At 38.9% G+C, this 19673-nt stretch overlaps 2 protein-coding genes across 11 annotated transcripts in view; one reads left to right on the top strand and one right to left on the bottom strand.

Annotated features, from left to right (window-relative positions):
• Nucleotides 1-9214, bottom strand: part of LOC121516101 (LIM and calponin homology domains-containing protein 1-like) — a 152319-nt gene extending 143105 nt beyond the window's left edge. For 3 of the 6 annotated variants that reach the window (XM_041797201.1, XM_041797200.1, XM_041797196.1), the window contains exons 1-2: nt 8922-9201; nt 7771-8068 (exon numbers count right to left, since the gene is read on the bottom strand). In XM_041797201.1, coding sequence (XP_041653135.1) covers nt 7771-7872 — 102 coding nt within the window. In that variant the 5' untranslated portion in view covers nt 7873-8068; nt 8922-9201. Of the gene's footprint in view, nt 1-7770; nt 8069-8561; nt 8603-8921 lie in introns of those variants that run through there. The other 3 variants (XM_041797197.1, XM_041797203.1, XM_041797199.1) reach the window with 3 other exon arrangements.
• Nucleotides 8231-16521, top strand: LOC121516102 (transmembrane O-methyltransferase-like). Of its 5 annotated transcripts, none has more exons than XM_041797208.1 (5): nt 8231-8321; nt 10786-10875; nt 12993-13257; nt 15785-15981; nt 16082-16521. In XM_041797208.1, exons 3-5 carry the CDS (start codon nt 13002-13004, stop codon nt 16412-16414), a joined length of 786 nt encoding a protein of 261 aa, XP_041653142.1. In that variant the 5' UTR covers nt 8231-8321; nt 10786-10875; nt 12993-13001; the 3' UTR covers nt 16415-16521. The 5 variants fall into 5 exon arrangements, with proteins under 5 accessions (XP_041653142.1, XP_041653140.1, XP_041653139.1 ...); XM_041797206.1 differs by lacking the exon at nt 8231-8321 and adding an exon at nt 9234-9314 and having other exon boundaries at nt 12974-13257; XM_041797205.1 differs by lacking the exon at nt 8231-8321 and adding an exon at nt 9234-9314.
• Nucleotides 16522-19673: the final 3152 nt, after the last annotated feature.

Here is a 19673-nt window from a genome sequence, read left to right on the forward strand (position 1 = left end):
AAACTGCTGATCCACTGGGATTTTCATGCACATCCACTGGGTTTACAGAGAAATGCTCAAAAAAAGGGAAAATATTCAGTGAGCGGCAGTTGTGTGGATGAAAACACCTTCTTGATATCAGAGGAGAATGGGCAGACTGGTCTGAGAATACAGAAAGGCAACAGTAACTCAAAAAACCACTTGTTACTACCAAGGTGTGCAGAATATTATCTCTGAATGTACAACACGAGGAACCTTGAAGGAGACGGGCTACAGCAGCAGAGGACCAAGAGGGTGCCACTCCTGTCAGCTAAGAACAGGAAACTGAGGCTACGGTACTCATGGGCTCCCCAAATTAGACAACAGATGATTGGAAAAATAATTTCTTCTCTGATGAGTCTCATTTCAGCTGCAACATTCAGTTGGCTGGGTCAGAATTTGGTGTGAACAATATGAAAGCATGGATCCATCCTGCCTTGTATCAACTGTTAGGCTTGTGCTGGTGGTGTAATGGTGATTTTTGGCTAACTTACTTTGGGCCCTTTAGTACCAACTGAGCACTGTTGAAACACCACAGCATACCTGAGTATTGTTGCTGACCATGTCCATCCCTTTATGACCACAGTGTACCCATCTTCTGATGGCTGCTTCCAGCAGGATAATGTCACAAAGCTGGACCAAAATCTCTGAGGAATGCTTCCAACACCTTGTTGAAACTATGGCACAAAGAATTAAGGTAGTTCTGATGGCAAAAGGGAGTCCAACCCAGAACTAGCAAGGTGTACCTAATAAGGTGGCCGGTGAGTACATGTGTTAATGAATAACCCGTTTTCAACATAAGGGAGATTGTTTTCCATAAACTGAACGTAAGAACTGCATTAGGCACCCCTTACTTAAAAACATAAATATGAGATACATACTACTTCTTTACTCCTTTCCTTTCTGGTGAGCCCAATGAGATGTACTGAAACAGATAATTATGTAACACAGAAACATAATTTATTATTTGGCTGGTAGAAAATATGCTTGCCTGGTTGATTTTCTAAGCCACCTGCCAACTTGGCACTAGGGTTTCTTTCAGACCTTCAAGAGAGAGGGTACTAGCATTTAAACATGCATTTAAATTCATGATCCTTTCAAATTTTGTAATACTGCAATATGATATGGCTACTATAAAGAGGAAAATAAGTGCCATGATGTATATTCTAGGTCATGTTGCCCTGCCCTATTGCCTGGAAAGATTACTGTTTTCATATTTTCCACACATACAGAAATAGGTATCTCTAGTGAGAGGCTGAGCACCACCTTCAGACAAAACTGCACATGAAATAAACAGGCATTCCTATAAAATGTGGTGATTACCACTGAGGACGAGAAATTTGTATATACTCCATCTGCAGACTGAAAGTTAGTTTACAGAACCCAAGCTGACCTGACATTTTGTGCAGACATCGGCGCAGACTCAGCTGACATGTCTCGCTCTTAAGCAGATTTTAAATCATGTATTGTGATTTAAGCTTAGCAAGTCAGCCTGTCTGGCTATGCAGGCTTAACTGTCTGTCTATTAAGACTTTAATTCTTTTTATTATACTGCCTACTTTCACTGGCTAAGATTATGAATCTCTTGGCTTTGTCTGAAACTGACAAAATATTTTATGACACTCCACATGCCAGATGGGTTTGCCTTCTTTGCAAGTGCTTTCTTACATAATTCAAACTTTTTTCCTATCCCATATGGCCTCTGGTAATCTATCAGAGGAAAGTCTTTTCTTTTGGATCATAACAGGGCCAGTGATGAAACAATGAAACTCCTAATGGATCCATTTTCCCACAGTTGTGCTTTCATTTGAATTTGCCAAAAGCTAAACAGACCTCAATAAGAATACAGAAGAAAGCAATTTTATCAAATCACAACAATGGTTTGTGGGGAAAAGAGCCTGTGTAGATACTCTCATATGGTTTCCGTTCATGCAAACACCCTGTGGCTGCTTGACACAAATCAATCAACCTAACCAGCTAACAGTTTCCACCCTCATCAAAGGAGCAGCCAGTCTGCTCTAGAGAACAGAGGAGCCTAAACACCATCATTAGTGACAGCGTAACTGATGAGATGGTGAGAGGAAGAGCTGGGCAAGGACACAATGACTGCAGGTGTTAATGCTTCATCAAGGTGTTTGCTTTTACAGACAGAGCCTTTGGCTGTTCTTTGTCTGAGCTAAGTTCAGTCTGGTATACCCTCATGAATGATACGGCACTGCAGGAGTAAGTTATCCTGGTTATGAATTACTACAAAAACAATTATCTGAAGTTAATTTGTGGGCTATAGGAGTTTGAAGAGTCACTCTTCGTTTAGTCATGCTAAACATTAGCATTTTAAACCACAAATCAATTCTTCTTCGCTGCTGGAGAACAGCACATGCATGAGCTACCATTTTCATTGTAGCAAAGAAGAACCAAAGAACCCACTGCAGCAGTAAAGTTTGGAGGCTGTGTGACAACTATTGTCTGTATGTGTTTGTTAAAAAACCTTTCAGACTGGCGTTGTCATACACAACAAGAGGTAACCGTTTCTTAAGAACTAAATAACATTTGACAAACATTTAAAAAAATAAATCACAGCCCCTTACTTGTTTTTCCTCTTGAAGCTAGCTTTTGTGCTGTCCCATTGATGCGGTCAATGCCTTTAAATTCCACATGGTATCCTTTCTAGCTAGCCTGAAACTTGGATGACTTTTCAAGACTTAAAGATTAAATCCACACCAGAAAACCCAATATTGAGCATCTTGTCGATTTTCAATCCATTTTTGATCATTTATTAAAGCTAGCTTGAATGCTAACTGTTATGGTTTCCTTTTGTGAGGGTCTGTCAACCAATGGTAGGCTGTTCTGTCATCACGTCATGCTGCCTGCATAGAGCAATTGAAATTCAGCTGTAAAACTCACAATAATTAGCAAGAAAACGACTTCAGGGGTCACAGAGAGGCTGTACAGATTCTATCTGTTGAACCATGTTCTAAGTCAAATGTAGGGCCAAAATAATTTGCTTGTCTTCCATAGAAAGAAGTCCAGAAAGTTTAATCTGTTATCGGATCAGTACTTGGTATCGGTTGATACCCAGTGGTCCGGTATCAGAAACGGCATCGAGAAGAGAAAAAAAAAAAAAAAAGGGGTATCTGAACATCTTTTATACGCTCCAAGGCAGGTGAGCACTGATTGTTCCTGAAGTTACTTTTTTTAGACTAACATAATGGGACTTAAAATATGTATTAATGCTTCATAAAGATTGTTTTGTTAATCTTTAGGTTCATTTTGACTACCAAAGGGGTGCAGTAAGAAACCTGTCATGATTAATCTGATCCTCAAATTAATCCATTGTGATTTTTCTCTCTCTTCTTTTTCTTTTTCTTACCTGAATGACCATTCGTTTGGTTGGTGTCTGGTTGTAATTTCAGATGACCAAGGTTGACAGGCCTAGAAACAACAAACCTGGACCTGACAACTCAGACTTGTCTCATGTTCTTCCATATTACCATATGTCTACTTAAAATAACCTGTTGATGAAAGATCATTGACATTACCGCTTATTTGCAAGGAATCAGTCTCCATTTCAGTGGTTATACTTTTGGCATCTGGCTAGAAAAGAAATCATTCATCGAGTGTGATAATTTAGGACATATGCAGCTACTGCAATAGTGATAATATGAACATCTTCAAAAAAAACAGGATGAAAAAATATTCACTGATATTTATTTTTAATCCAGATTCAACTATGGCTAGACCACCAGGTCATACTGACTAAGATCTGGCTTTAAGCAGCAGTTCTCTGGGTAGTGAGCTAGGGCACTGAAGATTTCAAACTGTTCATACCAGCCAAAACAAATCCAAATCAAAAATCCACTTTTCTAGGAATTATCTGACAATAAAACAGGCCTCAAAAAGCTGAAGGAGTTGATCAAACCTGTCTCTGTAGGATATCTCTAATGCTAAAAGATAAAAGTAAGCATTCAAAATGAAAAAAAAAAGCACAAAGAATTTAAAGACGGTTAAAGTTCAGTTTTTCAAGGCCTGGGTAAGGCTGAAAAAGAAAAATAGTACCTCATGTTTTAAGTCAACTGCAAGGTTGCTTTCTGGAGTTTTTGCATGTTTTGATTCACCACTGACAACAAAGCAAGGCACAGAGGAGACTTGTTGTTTTAACCTATAGCCTCCAGTCTTGACATCACACATATGCAATCGTTGAATAAAGCAGACAGACATTAGTCTGCCAGAAATCTGACTGACGCTTTATGTTGTTCTATTCATCGAGGAACCTGGGATATCTCTCCTATTCCCTGAGGTGACTGAAAGGCTGTCACCAGGTGTGTATGGGTAATGATATCAGTCCCTGCAGGGTAGAGGGTGATAGAGGAACAATAACACAAGAGAGAGGTATCAGTTCTCTCTCCTCTTTTCAGCTTCAGTCTTTTTAGCACTCAACCCTGATCTGCCTCCAAGATTCTAGGTCAGTAGTGGCTTTTTAAAGACTTGATATGAGCCTCCAAGGGGTTTGGTGCTGCTAAATAGGCCTGCATTGGAGCTTGACACTCTTAAAGAGGATACGATCTGTCATTTTCAGTACTACTTAGAGATCTAATACACCAGGATTAGATTTAAACAGTATAGTAAGAAAAGCTCATGCATGCAACACTTGGGTTGTTGGTAAGATTTCCAGAGTTAAAATCAGCCCTGAAAAAATACCATGAAAGTACACAGATGATAGAGACATTTGAAATGTTGAGAAAATGTACTAGTGTTGCATTCTTAGTGCCACAATCTAATATTTATAGTGTGAAAGCCACTAGTATTGACATTAAAATTATTATCAAGAGATTCAAAGCAGATTCAAAAAAAGAGAAAACCTGTTTGGCAGGTTTTTAAAGGTGGCACACACAGGACCTGTAGGACCATCAGATATCTGTTTACTGATGTCAAGTAACAGTAATACTGGACCAGTGTCATGTATTCTATTTTTCTAAATGTCATGCAAAATGTTCGTTATCAATAGCATTTTAATATATTTTAGCTCCTCGAGAATTCTACCTTAAAAACAGTGATGCACCGTTAGTATATTTTGAACCAATAATTTCCTGTTCCTGGTGGTCAATAACTGATAAGAGGCGATCTTGTTTTTTTCAGTTGTCGATTTAAAAAACAAGTTTATTTTATGTATGCACGTCTGGGAGTAAGAGGGGTAGATATGTAGTGAGCAAAGATTTTAATAACTGATTCGAACTAACATCATTCATGTTTACATCAAAAAACAAAGAACAGTTCTGACTTTAGAACTGTTATTTATTCTTTTTTTAACTTAAACCAGTGCATTTGTGTACCAAAAAGTACAACATAAACAAACACTGACATACTTTGGTTTTAAAGAGTTTGCTTTTATACCTTTTCCCACAAAGCTGATACAGTCATCGCCTGAGATGTAGACAGTGGGCAGTAGAGGTGGGAATCACTAGTGGTCCCACAATACGATATTATCACAATACTTGAGTCAAGATTCGATATTATTGCGATTTTAAACATTTTGCAACACAGTGAGTATTGCAATACGATACACTGCGATATATCACGACCTATAGCACTTTTTCAACTGTTTAGCTGATTTAGCATTAGTCTTTCCCTCATGTTTGTCGTATTTCCGCAGGATTTTATTTTCACGTAGCACTTCTTGCTAACCTCATGTGTCATGTCCATCTCATTCGTGCCCTGCTTTCATTCTAACATCTTTCCCCTGGTGCTCGCACGTTTGTTGTACTAACTTTCTCTTGCCCTATGACCATCACCTCTGTCGACCTCACTGGACAAACAATTGATTTTATTTTCCATTATCATAGACTTCAGTTCATATTAGCAATTAATTTGAAAAAAAAATCTATACTTGATGGACGAGACGATACCATATATCACCAGACAAAATATCGTGATACTATGCATTATGGATTTTTTCTCCCAACCCTAGTGGGCAGTGGGTATTTTACACTGAGATCCAGTAAAGAGAGTGTGACACTTGTTTCAAAGAAAGTGGTGATTCAAAAGCACACGATGCTAAAAGCACATGTTAACTTTGGTACCTGCTGCAGGTAGAGCTGAAGAGTCAGACAGTGATGTCACCTGGTCCTTTAAAGTTTTTCTGTAAGTCCTGACCTGTGGACTTTCTACTGAGAGCTTCAAAACCACTACAGAAACACTGACACTGTAAAATACCCCGAAGAAGAAAAATAAGAAAATCCAGGCATAAAGCAGAATCACTGCAAATGCCTCTTTTAGATGATTGAGGATCATTCAGAGACGCACTGCGCTGTATGAGCTTATACAACGGAAACTCAAGGCTGTAGAAAATAAATTTGTCCATGGAAAAGTAATTATTCTCAGCAGATATTTTCGTTTTATGTGCAGTGCTGTCCCTGTTGTAGAGACATATTTATTTTTTACTATCTTTAGTTATTAATCCCTTTAACTTGAGTGACAGTGAGAGTGGCTGCTATGCAAACAATGCATTGTCTCCTCTAGTTGGAGCAGTGTGAACTGGTCAGCTTTTAGAAAGTAGCAGAGCAGCCTGTCGCCAAGTAGCTGTGAGTTTTAACTTTGTCACAGATCTTTGGTCTGGGCTGGGCAGAAGAATTCTTACACTCTTTTAGTTAAAAATGCTTAAATAATGAATGACATACTAATTGTATGTGTATGTTTGAATAAATAACATTATTTCCATCCTATTTCAGATGCCTGTGGCCTGTTAAACAGGTGTTTACAGATTAAAAAGCATTTGTGTGTAGAAGCATTGCATTTAGTGAGTGAGTGGTCAGTGAATGTATATGAGAGGAAAGTGTGAGGGGCCCCACACTCCTCTGCCAGGCAGAGGCCCCATAATCCCTGCCAACGCCCCTGCTATTTCAAATCACCCAGTTTGTCAAACAGGTCATGCCATGATGGGCTTCACGTCAGATTCAAAAGCCTTAATGTAAACCTGCAAAGCTGAGGCTGCATTCCCCAATATCCAACAGATAAACACCCCACCATTAGTGTTTTAAAGGCTGACAGGGAATACGGCCCACTGCAGGATGACAAAGTCAATGCAATGGGGGCAGGCAAGAGTCATGATTGAAATTCTCACAGAACAAAACCTTGTTTGTGTGATTATTGTTCGGCAGGCTCGCAATGAGGCAAAAATCCATTCCACATGATGCATTCATTGTATCCAACCAAACACGCAGCAGGCCCCACGGCAGCAACAGCTACTGTATAATAGCACCCATCAAAACAAGGGACAGAATGCCTAACATTTCAGGGGCTGCAGCACTCATATTTGCAATATCCTATTAGGGATATTATGATATTATTGTTGGTAAGCATGTTAGAACCATAAGCATATATTTCTATTTAGAAAGTACTAGGGTAATTTTTAACTCAGAGGCTAGTTAGGAGCCTTAAAATTACAGGAGATTAGTGTATCAACAAAGTAAACATACTTATGACTGAGCTACAGGCACACTGCAAACCGACAGAATAACTTCCCATGGACGTAACTGGCATTCTTCCAAGGATGTTGAGCCAAATTCAGGTCATGTTGAGTCACATTTCAACAGGTGACGAAGCAATAAAATCAAACTGCTGCTTAAAGGAGAAGTCCCTGCAGATACGGGCTGCAAACCAGATACCAATACCACACACTGACAACAGAACACCTGAGCAAAGGGAGGAGTAGTGCCATAGATTAACAAAGTGTTTAAACTCCGTTCATGTACTCACCTCTATCCATTTCTGTGCCTCCTGAAACGCAGAGTCTGCGGCGGACTCGGTCACAGGGTGATGCTGATGAGACGGTCCGATGTCTGCAACCGGACTTGCCATTGGCGAAGAGGCTCTGCTCTCCAAGTATTAAAGCCACAGACTTGTGTAAAACAGTTCAGTGGCGTGTTATTCCACCAGGATTAGTCGTAGGCCGTGTCGGTCTGCTGGTTCTCCTCCGTCAGTTCTGGGTGTTGCAGCAGCACCGGCGAGGCGAACGAACCAGTTACTGCTCTCCGGTATCGCTCCTGTTGGGAGTCTGTGGGCAGACGATGACCAGCGTCAAGTCAGCCATATGCACCTACACAGCTTCCGGCATGACGTACCAAAATAAAAGCTTTGGTACAGTAAAAAACTCAACAGCAAAAGTATTTTTCATTTCAGTTTTAGTGTTGTATTGTCATTTGCAGAAAAACTCTGGCCCACTATCTTTTGTGACGTATCCCATGTAAGGAATTTGTAACTATTTTCCCGAAGCAAACTCAATGGAAATTGCCCACTACCAAAGCCAGGTAACAAGTCATTAACACTATTTCTTTAAAAATGCTAGCTTAAAATTAGCTTAACGTTAGTCAGCAATATTGCTAACTGTGAAAAGTGAAAAGGGAGTTCACTATGAGGAAGAAAGGGCAATAAGTTAAACACAACGGACTTTCAACCTGTCTGCTTCTCGAAGCAACAGACCAGGTTGAGCCACAGTCAGGCGCAATTCACCTGCAGGCTAAACGCTAGCGTTGGCCAACATAGCTTACCGGTGTTTTGGTTGATTAGGGCCCATGTTAACAGATGACTACCAGCAAATGCGTATGTGACTGTTGTAGCTACAAAGTGCGAAAAAATAGGAGGCCCCCGCGAATGCCTGGTTTAGTTTGCCATTGAGTACACTTAAAAATTTTTTGGCATTATATCGAAAAAGTAAAGAATGCATCTGCGCGGTCTCTCGAGTTTTCAACATCAGTTGACGACACATTTCGGCCTAAGACCTACTCAATGTGGTCACTTTTAAATCCGTGAAACCAGCGGCTAAAAACTGGCAAATATAACTTACATAACAGCCCGCAACCATAGCATTCATGTTGCAAACCACTCATATGTTGAAGCCAGGCACTTACTTAATGTTCAACGTGACCGAGGTACAGAGTTTTAGGGAAACTAGCTTTAGAAACTACCGTCCCTCAAAATCGCTAGTGGACAGTCAGGCAAAGCTTCATAGCCGTTATCTTAACATAATGCCGACTTTAAAACGTTTCCACCTACAAAAGAGCTCAGGGATATTTAAATCCAACTTAACTATAAACTATTCCATAGTTGTACTCTGATTGTCTCGTCTGTTTTGGTTGCAACATTATTTTGAACGCACTGTACCGAGTACACTACACCACCGGCAACCGGAAGAAGGAGGTCGTCTTTGACGCCACAAACGTAAACCGGAAAAAGAAGGAAAACAAGATAAGAGACACCTAATACACTCTAAACACATGATTTTAAACGCGAAGTCAGTGAAGGTACGTGATAAACGTTTGCGTAAGACCCTAAGCGAGGAGTTGTATGGATCCATTTTTATGATGCATCTTTGCACTCATCAGTATTACAGGTGTTTCATAGAAGAAGGACAACCTCCATGGGGGTTGTGTTGATGTTGCCAGACCACAACGTTCTTGGTTGTAATTAGTACAAACACTGACGCATTCGGCATAAAGTCACAAATAAACACGGTAGCTCTTATAACGGAAACACCAATCAATATGTGTGTTGCTTATTTACCACCACTGCCATCGATTCAGACTCTTATTCTGGTAACATAACAACGCCGTTTCCGGTACTTGTCTAGCTATTGCTGGCTAACTTTACTCAGCCGGACTGACAGGACTTGCACACCGCAGTATGTTTCGCTCCATTGGCCAAAAATACTCAGAACAGCGCCGCTCCACCAGCAGCCAATGAGGGCAGCAACACACTGGGGACCTCACACCCACTTCCACTATATGGAGCAGCTGAGAGAGAGCACAGTTCACTGATTAAGAACAAAATAACGGGTAAACTCTGACCTCAAGTCTCTGATTATATGGGTAATTAACATTTAAAGATAGAAAAACTTATATGCCAGTATATTGTCACAGATCAGTGCAATGTCAAAAGCCTACATACACAATAAAAATACTCTATAGACCATGCATAGGGAAACTTGTAGGTTTTGCACTTTTATTCCTTCAGCACTTAACCCACACTGAATTTGAGAAGTCCTGTACTGCTAAATGACACTCCCAAATTTAAATCTCTCAGTAAGTAAAATCTCTCATCTTTTATCATGATTGTTTCTGCTTTGAAAGACAAACATTTAAATGCCTGACAATACTAGAGCACTATGACATTCTATAAAGAACATAATTAAGCTTGGACATATTTCCTGAATAAGAGTTTCCACATCTCAGTTGGGTATCAATCACCTGCTGTAAAATCAGTTAGTTGCGTTGACTACACTGCACTGACAAGTCAGGTGTGCCAATTAGAGGGACCGAAATAATCAAGTTTTCCCCTTGTACTCCCTTTAGTCCCCAAAAGCCACACTTAGTGTAAAATAAAAGCCCAATTTGATCTTAAAAACTGTCTTAATAAACCATTATAAACAGGAAAATTGTTTACATAAGAGTAAAAGCAGATATGTGATTAAAGCACTGCACAAAAGGCCAAAGGTGCCCCTGTGGTTGGATGATATCAAAACATCTCAGAGTGCCCACAGCCTCGTGCATATTCTCAGATCTTTGCTGTCCTCTAGTGGGTAAATGATGTAGTACATAAAGGTGGGAGGAGGAGCTTCCCAAATGGGCTTACTATCTGCTCCCCACCCTCCAAGGCTACGATTTCCTGGATACCAAAAATAGTGTGACTCTGTCATGACAACGTAGCCCCATGATATGTCTCTTTAAGAAGAAAGTAATGGTTTATTTCTTACAGCAGACTGTTTTTATGTTTCAGCCGACCGTGTTGACTGACTGGAGTGACAGCCCCATCTGTGTTTGACAGGAGGCACTCTTAACCTGGACTGACAGCAGAGCTGTTTGGCAGGTACTACACCTTCACGACTTCTATATTTTTACTTTTGCTTTGAACTTTTTGACTTAAGTTTAGTGTTCATTTGCTAAAAATGTACTTTTCAATTTGAATATATTTTCTCAAAGGGCTTTTAGGATATCCTGAATCCATTTCCTGACCGATTTATACTATGACACCACTAAAGTGAAATGCAAGATGTAATGTTGTTAGAAATTTCTTAATGCTGTTATTGTGATTGTACACATGTTTCTAAATAAATTAAGCATTTAAATCATTTGAAGCATATGAAAAAATGATCTAAATTAAAACACGAAGGAGTTTTGCTAAGTTTTGTTTGGTGTTTTATCGTATCAAGCTCTTAATCCTGGCCAAAAGGTACATTTTTTAGGACCTAGAGTTAAACATCCATTTACAACCTTAGTTCCAAAAGAGTTGGGGCACTGTGTCAAATGTAAGTAAATAAGAATGCAATGATCTCTAAGTTTTTATTCACAGTAGTACATGATTAGTTGTTGAATCTGAGACATTTGACTAATTCATGAAAAATATTAGCTCATTTTGAATTTCATGCCAGCAACACATCGCTAGAAAGTCGGAACAGGGCATCAAGAGGTTGACAGAGTAGGCGCTACCACTGAGAAACAGCCGGAGGAGCATTTTTTAACAATTATTTTAACTGGCCACTGGTTAGCAACATGACTGGGTATAAAAGGAAGACAGTCTTTCAGAAGGAAAGATGGGAATAGGTTTTCTAATCTTCAAGAAACTGCATCTAAAAATTGTGGAACAAATTTCAGAAAAAATGTTCCTCAATGTAAATTTACAAAGACTGAATATCCCACCATATACTGCACATAATATCAAAAGATTCAGACAATTTGTTAGAAATCTCTGTGCGCAAGGATCAAGGCCAAAGGTGAAAATTGGATGTTTCTGATCTTCAGCCCGTCACAGCATTGGCTCAGAAACATTTCCAGAAATCATTGTCTGTCAACACAGTTCCCTGTGCTATCCACCAATCAGGTTAAAGCTGTATCATGCAAAGACAAAGCCATATGTGAACACAATCCAGGACCACTGCTGTCTTCTTTGGGCCAGAGCTCATTTAGAATAGACTGAGGCAAAATGGAAAACTGTTCTGTGGTCTGATGAGTCAAAATTTCAGATTCTTTTCAAAAACCACAGATGACTAGTCCAGTGGACTTAAGAGGAGAAGGATCATCTAGCTTGTTATCAGAACAAAGTTAGAAAGCCTGAACCTCTGATAGTATGAGCTTGCATTAGTGCCCATGGCATGGACAGCTAGACGACCAAAGACGACCTTCTGCTTCTAGAAAGGCAATATCAATTCTGAAAGGTTTAGAGCAACATATGCTCCCATCCAGACAACATCTCTTTCAGAGAAGGACTTCCGTATTTCAGCAAGATAATTTTTAACTACATCCATCACAACAGTATGGCTTCACAGTGGAGGAGTCCGGGCGCTGAACTGGCCAGCCTGCAGTCCAGACCTTTCATCTGTAAAAAAAACATTTGGTGCATCATAAAATGAAAAATCCAGAAAAGAAGACCCAGGACTGTTGAGCAGCTAGAATTGCATATCAGACAAGAATGGAACAACATTCCTCTCCCAAAATTCTTCACTTCCCAGATGTTTACAGACTGTTATTAAAAGAAAGGGGATGCTACACAATGGTAAACATTGCTCTGTCCCTACTTTTTTAGATTTGTTGCTGACATCAATTTCAAAATGAGCTAATATTGTTCATTAAATTGTGAAGCGTCTCAGTTTTAACATCTGATATGTTGTTGATGTTCTATTGTGTATAAAATATGGGTTTATGGGCTTTCCAAAGCATTGTACTCTGTTTTTATTTATATAGCGCCTCAACTGTTTGGAATAAGGGTTGTTAAAGAAAACATGCTAATCCCAAAGAAAAACTAGTGTTTGAGGTCATGGATTTGTGCCTTATCTACTTTACTAGTTAAATAAAAATCTAATCATAAAATTATCTTTTGTTTAATTTAGATAAACTTATAAATCTTACAAAGGCTGCCTAAATAATATTCTGATATTAAATGAGTTATTCAAACTTCTTTTAATCCACAGGCTGCTCTCTCTTTTTCAGAGCTTTGAAATGTGGCTCATTGCTGTCTCCGTCCCGCTGCTCCCTGCCATTCTCATGGTGTCCAGTCGTTTTCATGTTAAAGTGTCCTCACTGTGCCATCGAGCTCTGGCCTGGGCTCTCAGGCTGGTGCGAGGTAAAGTGTGTGTAAGGAGCACCCACTCGTTTGTGTTCTCCAACTGCACCCATGGGAGAGCTGAGAGCGTTCTGGAGACGTTTGAACTTTACGCTGAGACACACCCTTCCCTCTGCATCAGCCCACAGACTGGTCAGTATGCATTCAGATCACTTTCTTTACAGAGTTTATCAAACTGTAAGACCTTTTGTGAGAGAAAAAAGGAGCAGTGTAGAGATGTTTGAGTCACAGAATAAAAGTTATTTCATTTTTCAAGAAAATCAAATCTCTCATCTAAGTGTAGGTTCCAACATGTTCGTCCTTAGGCTTCTTCCATCTTTAGCAAAAGTGCAGTCTTTTGACTATAGCACAGATCTTACAGTCATTGTAAAAGGATATTTTGAGGATCCAGATCCTGTAGAAGATAGTCTGAAGTCAAATCTCCATCAAATACACACTCACAGCGCAAACATTAATCTGTGAAAAATAGATGAGTCGAAACTGATATATGGAATTGCCTTTGCTATGTGATATGTTAGTATGTGGTTTTATATGTAGAGTAAGTTTGTTTTATTTTCTCTGCGCTACTGCAGAACAGAGAACAGGACAATCAAGTTTATCTTACTGTGTTTTGTTTGAAACCTAGTATTACAAGTTAATCTCAAATTTGAAGTAAAAAAAAGATGCAAGACAAATTTAAATGAAAGTACTTAATGGATTATATACAAGGATACTGAACGTATACTTCTGGTGACTTTAAAGATTTGTTCATAGCGTTTGTAATATATAGTACTGTCCAGTGGTATTAGTACTATATATCGTTCTTTTTTAATTGATACAAATGTATTGATCAAGCTAATCTCATTGCTTTTTATAGATTGTAAAACTTTCACATTTATTTAAAGGTTTTTCTGCTGTTTTGTTTCAGAAAGACAAAAACAAGTTAAATATCATTAGAGATATTATTCAAAATATTTCAGTATTTATCATGCTTTTATTTTGAAAAGAATGGTGGTTTTGCACCAGATGATAATAATCTGTCAATGTAAGCAAGATGATTCTATAAACACAACAGAAATCATGGTTTTTAATGGAGATACATATGTTTGGATCAGTGTATTATTCAGTCTTCCTGCACCTAATGGATGATATTTTTTTCTTTAAGTTATTAATTGATCTATTTATTTATTTATTTATTTTGTTTGTTTGTTTGTTTTCAATTTGAAAAGGTTAAATTACAACTTCACTTATCACTGGGCCATTTTTGCACACCACTAATCCCACTGATCATTTACAATAAGCTACTTTCAAGACTTTTTTTTCCAATAACTTCTGTTGATAAAAGTTGTGAGGGTTTTTTTTAGTGCTCATTAATTTTTTTATTTATCAGAGGTCAACACAAGTTTTCTATTCTGCTGTCCTTAAAGCATCATTAGATACAGTAGAACAGCCTGGTGTGGTCAATTCTCTGTTCATTTGAAATCACAGATAACTTGTCTCATGCAGACTGCAAGAAACTCATGGCTGGCAAAAACGCCCCCATCTCTCCAAACACTCATTCTTTTGTAGGGCAGGCACAGAAAATCGTACATTAGATTATTAGATTATTAGACCCAAGTTCTTCACTCTCAGTATCAGCTTTTACCCTCTGGAAGAAGTAAGTAATAAAACTTTGTTTATATAGTACGTTTAAAACAGTTTTCAGCTGACCAAAGTGCTTGCCACTGAAAGCATAATAAGAAACAACCAAACAATACACAGACAAGACAGACTAACATGGCATAGAATACATAGCTAAGGAAAATGGATGGGTTTTGAGCTGTGCCTTGAATGAATGTAAAGTGTTTGCACTTCTAATTTGAAGAGGCAGATTGTTCTACAGACATGGACCTGCCACTGAAACAGCACAGTTAGAGTTTGCGCCAGACTCCACGGATGATCAGGAGGGACTGCTCAGAGGATCTCAGGGATCGTGTTGGGGTATATGGGATTAAAAGGTCCTATAGATAGGAGGGGGCTTAACCATGGAGAGATTTTAAAACCAGCAATACAATTTTAAAATGTATTTTAGTATGTTCTAAAATTAACTGGGAGCCAAGAAGATTTAGGGTCCCTCAGATCAGGCTGAGCTGATTTGTGTCTATGGCCTTTACATTTCTGAATAACAGGTAATGCAAGATGTGCCATGGGGTGTGTGCAATATGTCAGTACATCACTACTGCCAGATGGTTTTTATGTACATGTGGAAAATTGATGGATGGAAAAGCTGCTATTATGAGATGTACCATTGTTTGTTTTGTATGACCCCTATTTATGGATTTGTAGATTTTGTAACTGCCCCATGGGAATATCAAAGTCTCTCTTATCTTTTTATTTTGCACATCTTTAAAACAGAAAGATATACATATATCATAACCAAGTAAAGATATATATATATATATATATATGAAAGCATGAAGTTGCAAACAAAGTTGACATTAATTTTATACTATCAACAAATTCTGCTCATTGGTGGCTTAATTAAATTATAAGCTTTATAAACTACTACTTTCTGTCTGTAAATTCCTGCCCACAGTGTAACAAACATAATTCATTAAAATATTCTGATTGGTCACAAAGTGATAAATAAGATTACGGCTCATTAACTCTAAATCATGTTCATGTCTTCTCTCACATGTAGTGAAATCACTGGAGGAGGTGGTGAAGCGTGTCAGTCCCACCCTGGTGCTGGAGCTGGGGATGCACTGTGGCTACACTTCTGTCCTCCTGCTGCGTTTGCTGCCCCCTGCTGGCAGACTGATCACAGTGGAGGTGGACCCCCTGACAGCAGAGCTCGGGGAGGAGGTCATACTTGTTGCTGGCTTCAAACACTCCCAGGTACATAGATACAGCTTTTATATCACTGCATTTAAATAAGAGAAAAGATGACAGAAAATCACAATCTAATAATTTCTCCTGCTCTTGGGCTTCACTGCAGTTCCAGGTTTTGACTTCCAGCTCAGCTGATGCCATCCCAACATTGCATTCCTGTCTTGAGCCCAATAAAGGAACCAGTAAGGGGCTGGATCTGATTCTGATGGACCATGATCCCCAGCAGTACCTGTCAGACCTGCAGGCTCTAAAGGGAGAGAAGCTCCTCTGCCCCTCCGGCTGCTCCATCCTTCTGATCCACAGGAACCAGAGAGCTGAGGAGATCAGAGAAATCCTGGATCACATCAGGGCGCGAGGCGACTGCTACCACATCAGATCAGAGCTTCATTTCATGACAGAGTTGTTCTATCGAGAGGAGAACGGAAGGATAGAGTGGTGAAGATGCGAGGTGGGATTTCAGTTTGTGTCCACGTTTGAACAACCAAAAGTGTTAAATATTTTTTCACTTCATTACTTGAGTGTCATAGAATCTGTGGATAAAATGTGTGCTGAATAAATATATTTATACCATTCACAAATATTTTCTTCTTTTCCCTTTCAAGGACCTCCTTGAAAAAAAAAGAATTTTACAACTTTTTAAAAAATCTTTGCCAAAGCGTGGTACAGATGTGCAATTATACCAAATAAATATGTTTTACAATATTGGTTTGTTAAACAGAATTTATGCTCAATATAACTCAATAATTACTGTGTGCTTCTGTATCCTATGTAGCCCCAAAATTTGCTATTTATCATTTTAAATTGTGGGTTTAATACATATAAAATTATATACCCAAAACCCTGTAAATAAATAAGATAGGAAGTATCTTAGTGAGAACTTTCTGGGTTAAAATGAAGCTTTTTCTTTTTTTACCGCCTGGTTCAAAAACGAGTTAAGCAGGTATAGTTAATTTTTTTTTTTTTTTTGCGCACACACTGTACAGGGTAAATTTTGTTTATAACCAGGCTGTTTTGTTATTTTTAAAAAGATACATGCAGGAGCATGGCTGATATGACTGCAAGCCAACCTATGGTAGTGTAACCAAAATTTGACATGTGACAGCATCTTAAATGTGGCAATTGATAAAATGGGCTTCAAAATCAATGGCTTTTTATCAGTCTTTGGTTTGTATAGTGCCAGTTATAACCAATCTTTTCCCAGGATACTGTAGACAAAGGGCAGGTCTAGACTGTACACTGACCCAGCTGTAACCAAACATTTAGCAAAGTTACAGAGGTGGGGAAAACCTTCCTCTCACAGTAGGAAGAGTTTAGAGGGAGAGAAGAGGGGGATGCAGAGAGAGAAGTAGATGAAGAAAGAGGGAAGAGGACAACAAGGAGTTGCAGAAAAGGGAGCTTCAATAAACGGCTTTAGTAACCAACTGGTGACATCACTAAAACTTCATCCATAATTTAAACAGTACTTAGATGAAAGGCGTTAAAGGAAGATGCATGTGGTGGTAGCTGTATGAGTGCAACACTTGTAACCTGAAAAAAATCCCCCAAGGAGACTATTAAGTGTATCTTATTGTATAGGTTCTTTGCAGATGATGTCATGCAGCAGCAGAGAACACCTCTTGGGGGGCAGGTAGTGATTTCTGCATAGAGAAATGTTGCCAAAAAGGCCATGCTTTGAGCTGTTTACATCAATGCCAAACATTCAGAGTGCAAAAATATAAATTATTTTTTCTTCCGGCTACTTTTGTGTCCCAAAAGGGGTGAAATATTCTCAATATTTTAAAGAAGTTTCAAAAGTTTATAGAGAAACAGCAGCAGGTAGGAATTAAAAAAGGCCTCAATCTTTAGTCTGTATCACATCATTACTCACTCACTTACCACTAAGGGTTTATCGGTTGATAGTGTATCACCGTTTCGATTTAAAGCATGTTTGTGATAAAAATGAGGATTTTCTATATGTTAGAGGGGCTCAGCTAGACTCTTAGCTCAGTACAAGACTCCTCAAGACTCTTGGGTCATCTGACTAGACATTGCTAGACACTAGGACAGTGATCATCAACAGGAAGCCCACAGGCCACATCAGGCCCCCTAAAGATCCTCATCCGGCCCACAAAACATGATTAAATTCAAAATTTGTGAGGATGTAAATACATTTCTTGGTTTTTAGCACATTTTTTGTCTTTTTAATTCCTACAGCTTTTAAATCAGCCCCAAAATGATCAAGATCGCAACAGTTTTATCAAGAATGGCATGTTTTATCAATTTTTTACTTGTAAGCCATTATTAGTATAATGATGCATGATAAACACACAATAATCAGTCCAATCCTAATTAAATCTGCAATTTTCTGTGTCAACCCTCCACTTCTGGCTCTTGGAGGGTGCAGTTTTCCTGCCAGACTATCAAAACAAAAGACCTGTTTCCTGTGTGTTTTCACCTAGGACACAGCATATTAGGTAGACCCAGTGATGGGCGTCATAGCAGTCTTAGAAATATGTTGCCAAAATATTTCAATCACCCCCTTGTGGCTGGCTACAGTATAGGTGATGGGGACTGATCCCTGTCTCCTTTACAAATGCAGTTGATGACCCCTGCACTAGGAGGTCTGCAGAACTGACTACTTTGTGATCTTGATCACCTCTGTGCCAGGTAAATCTGTTCCACTGTGGTAAAAATCACTTTTTTGTGAAGTGTAGGGATTGTATGTGATGTATGTAGAAACTTTCTGATTATAATGACAGCGTAGAGGTCTATTTAGAGCTGTTAAGTACTAATTTTCTTCCATTCCCATTCATCCCTAATGGCTGTCCCCCACTTCCTGACCCCCAATGGACATTCGGGATCACATGATTGCAAACAACCTATCGTATCACATCTTAATGGATCAGGCAATGGTGGTTTTAAATGAACATTTTCTGCTCTGTGATCAAGATTTGGTTGATTTGTGTTTCTAATTGCACCTTTTTTCATCTGTAACTTTCATCATTGTGCTGCTGCCCATCTTGGCCAGGAAGCTCTTGTAAATTAGATTTTTAATGGCCTGTACTGACACCTGAGCAACAATACTTATAGTAAGACACATAAGCTGAGTGTCTTAGATAGAAAATACCAGTAGGTGCATTAATAACAACAAATGATGAGTCAGGCAAAGCAAATGTATCTATTTTTTTATCACATTAAAGGAACAAAATGCTTCATACAAGACATCAAAACATAAAGACAAAGGAAAACAAGGAGCATGCATGTTACTGAAATGAGAGCAACAGTAAGAGAGTATTGAAATGTAAAAATGTGATAACAGACAGCTGTACAGTCAGAAGACAGCAGTTACTTTTCTCTTTTGTAACATCATTCCTGTAAATGACAAACCATAACAATAAAACCTAATGAAAACATCAACTCATAGGGAGAGGAATAAAAAAATACCATCAGCAGCTGTTACACAATCACCTTCTTCACAACAAAAGAAACAAAGAAAGGATCCCTGCTGTAGTTCACTGTTTAACCACTTGATGGTGCTCTCTCTTCATCTTGGAGACTCATGCTTTGTGCTGGGTTTGGAAAGGAAACCGTTGACGGGGAGAATGCCACTGTGTTTAAGCTTTTACATAATATTCCTCCACCCCAAAACAGCAAGTTTTCTGTTGGTGAGATAAACAGACATGGGATGTGTCCTGATTTAGATTCACAGTAGTCCTATT

Source organism: Cheilinus undulatus, linkage group 10 (genome assembly GCF_018320785.1).
Source record: "Cheilinus undulatus linkage group 10, ASM1832078v1, whole genome shotgun sequence".
Lineage (NCBI taxonomy): Eukaryota > Metazoa > Chordata > Actinopteri > Labriformes > Labridae > Cheilinus > Cheilinus undulatus.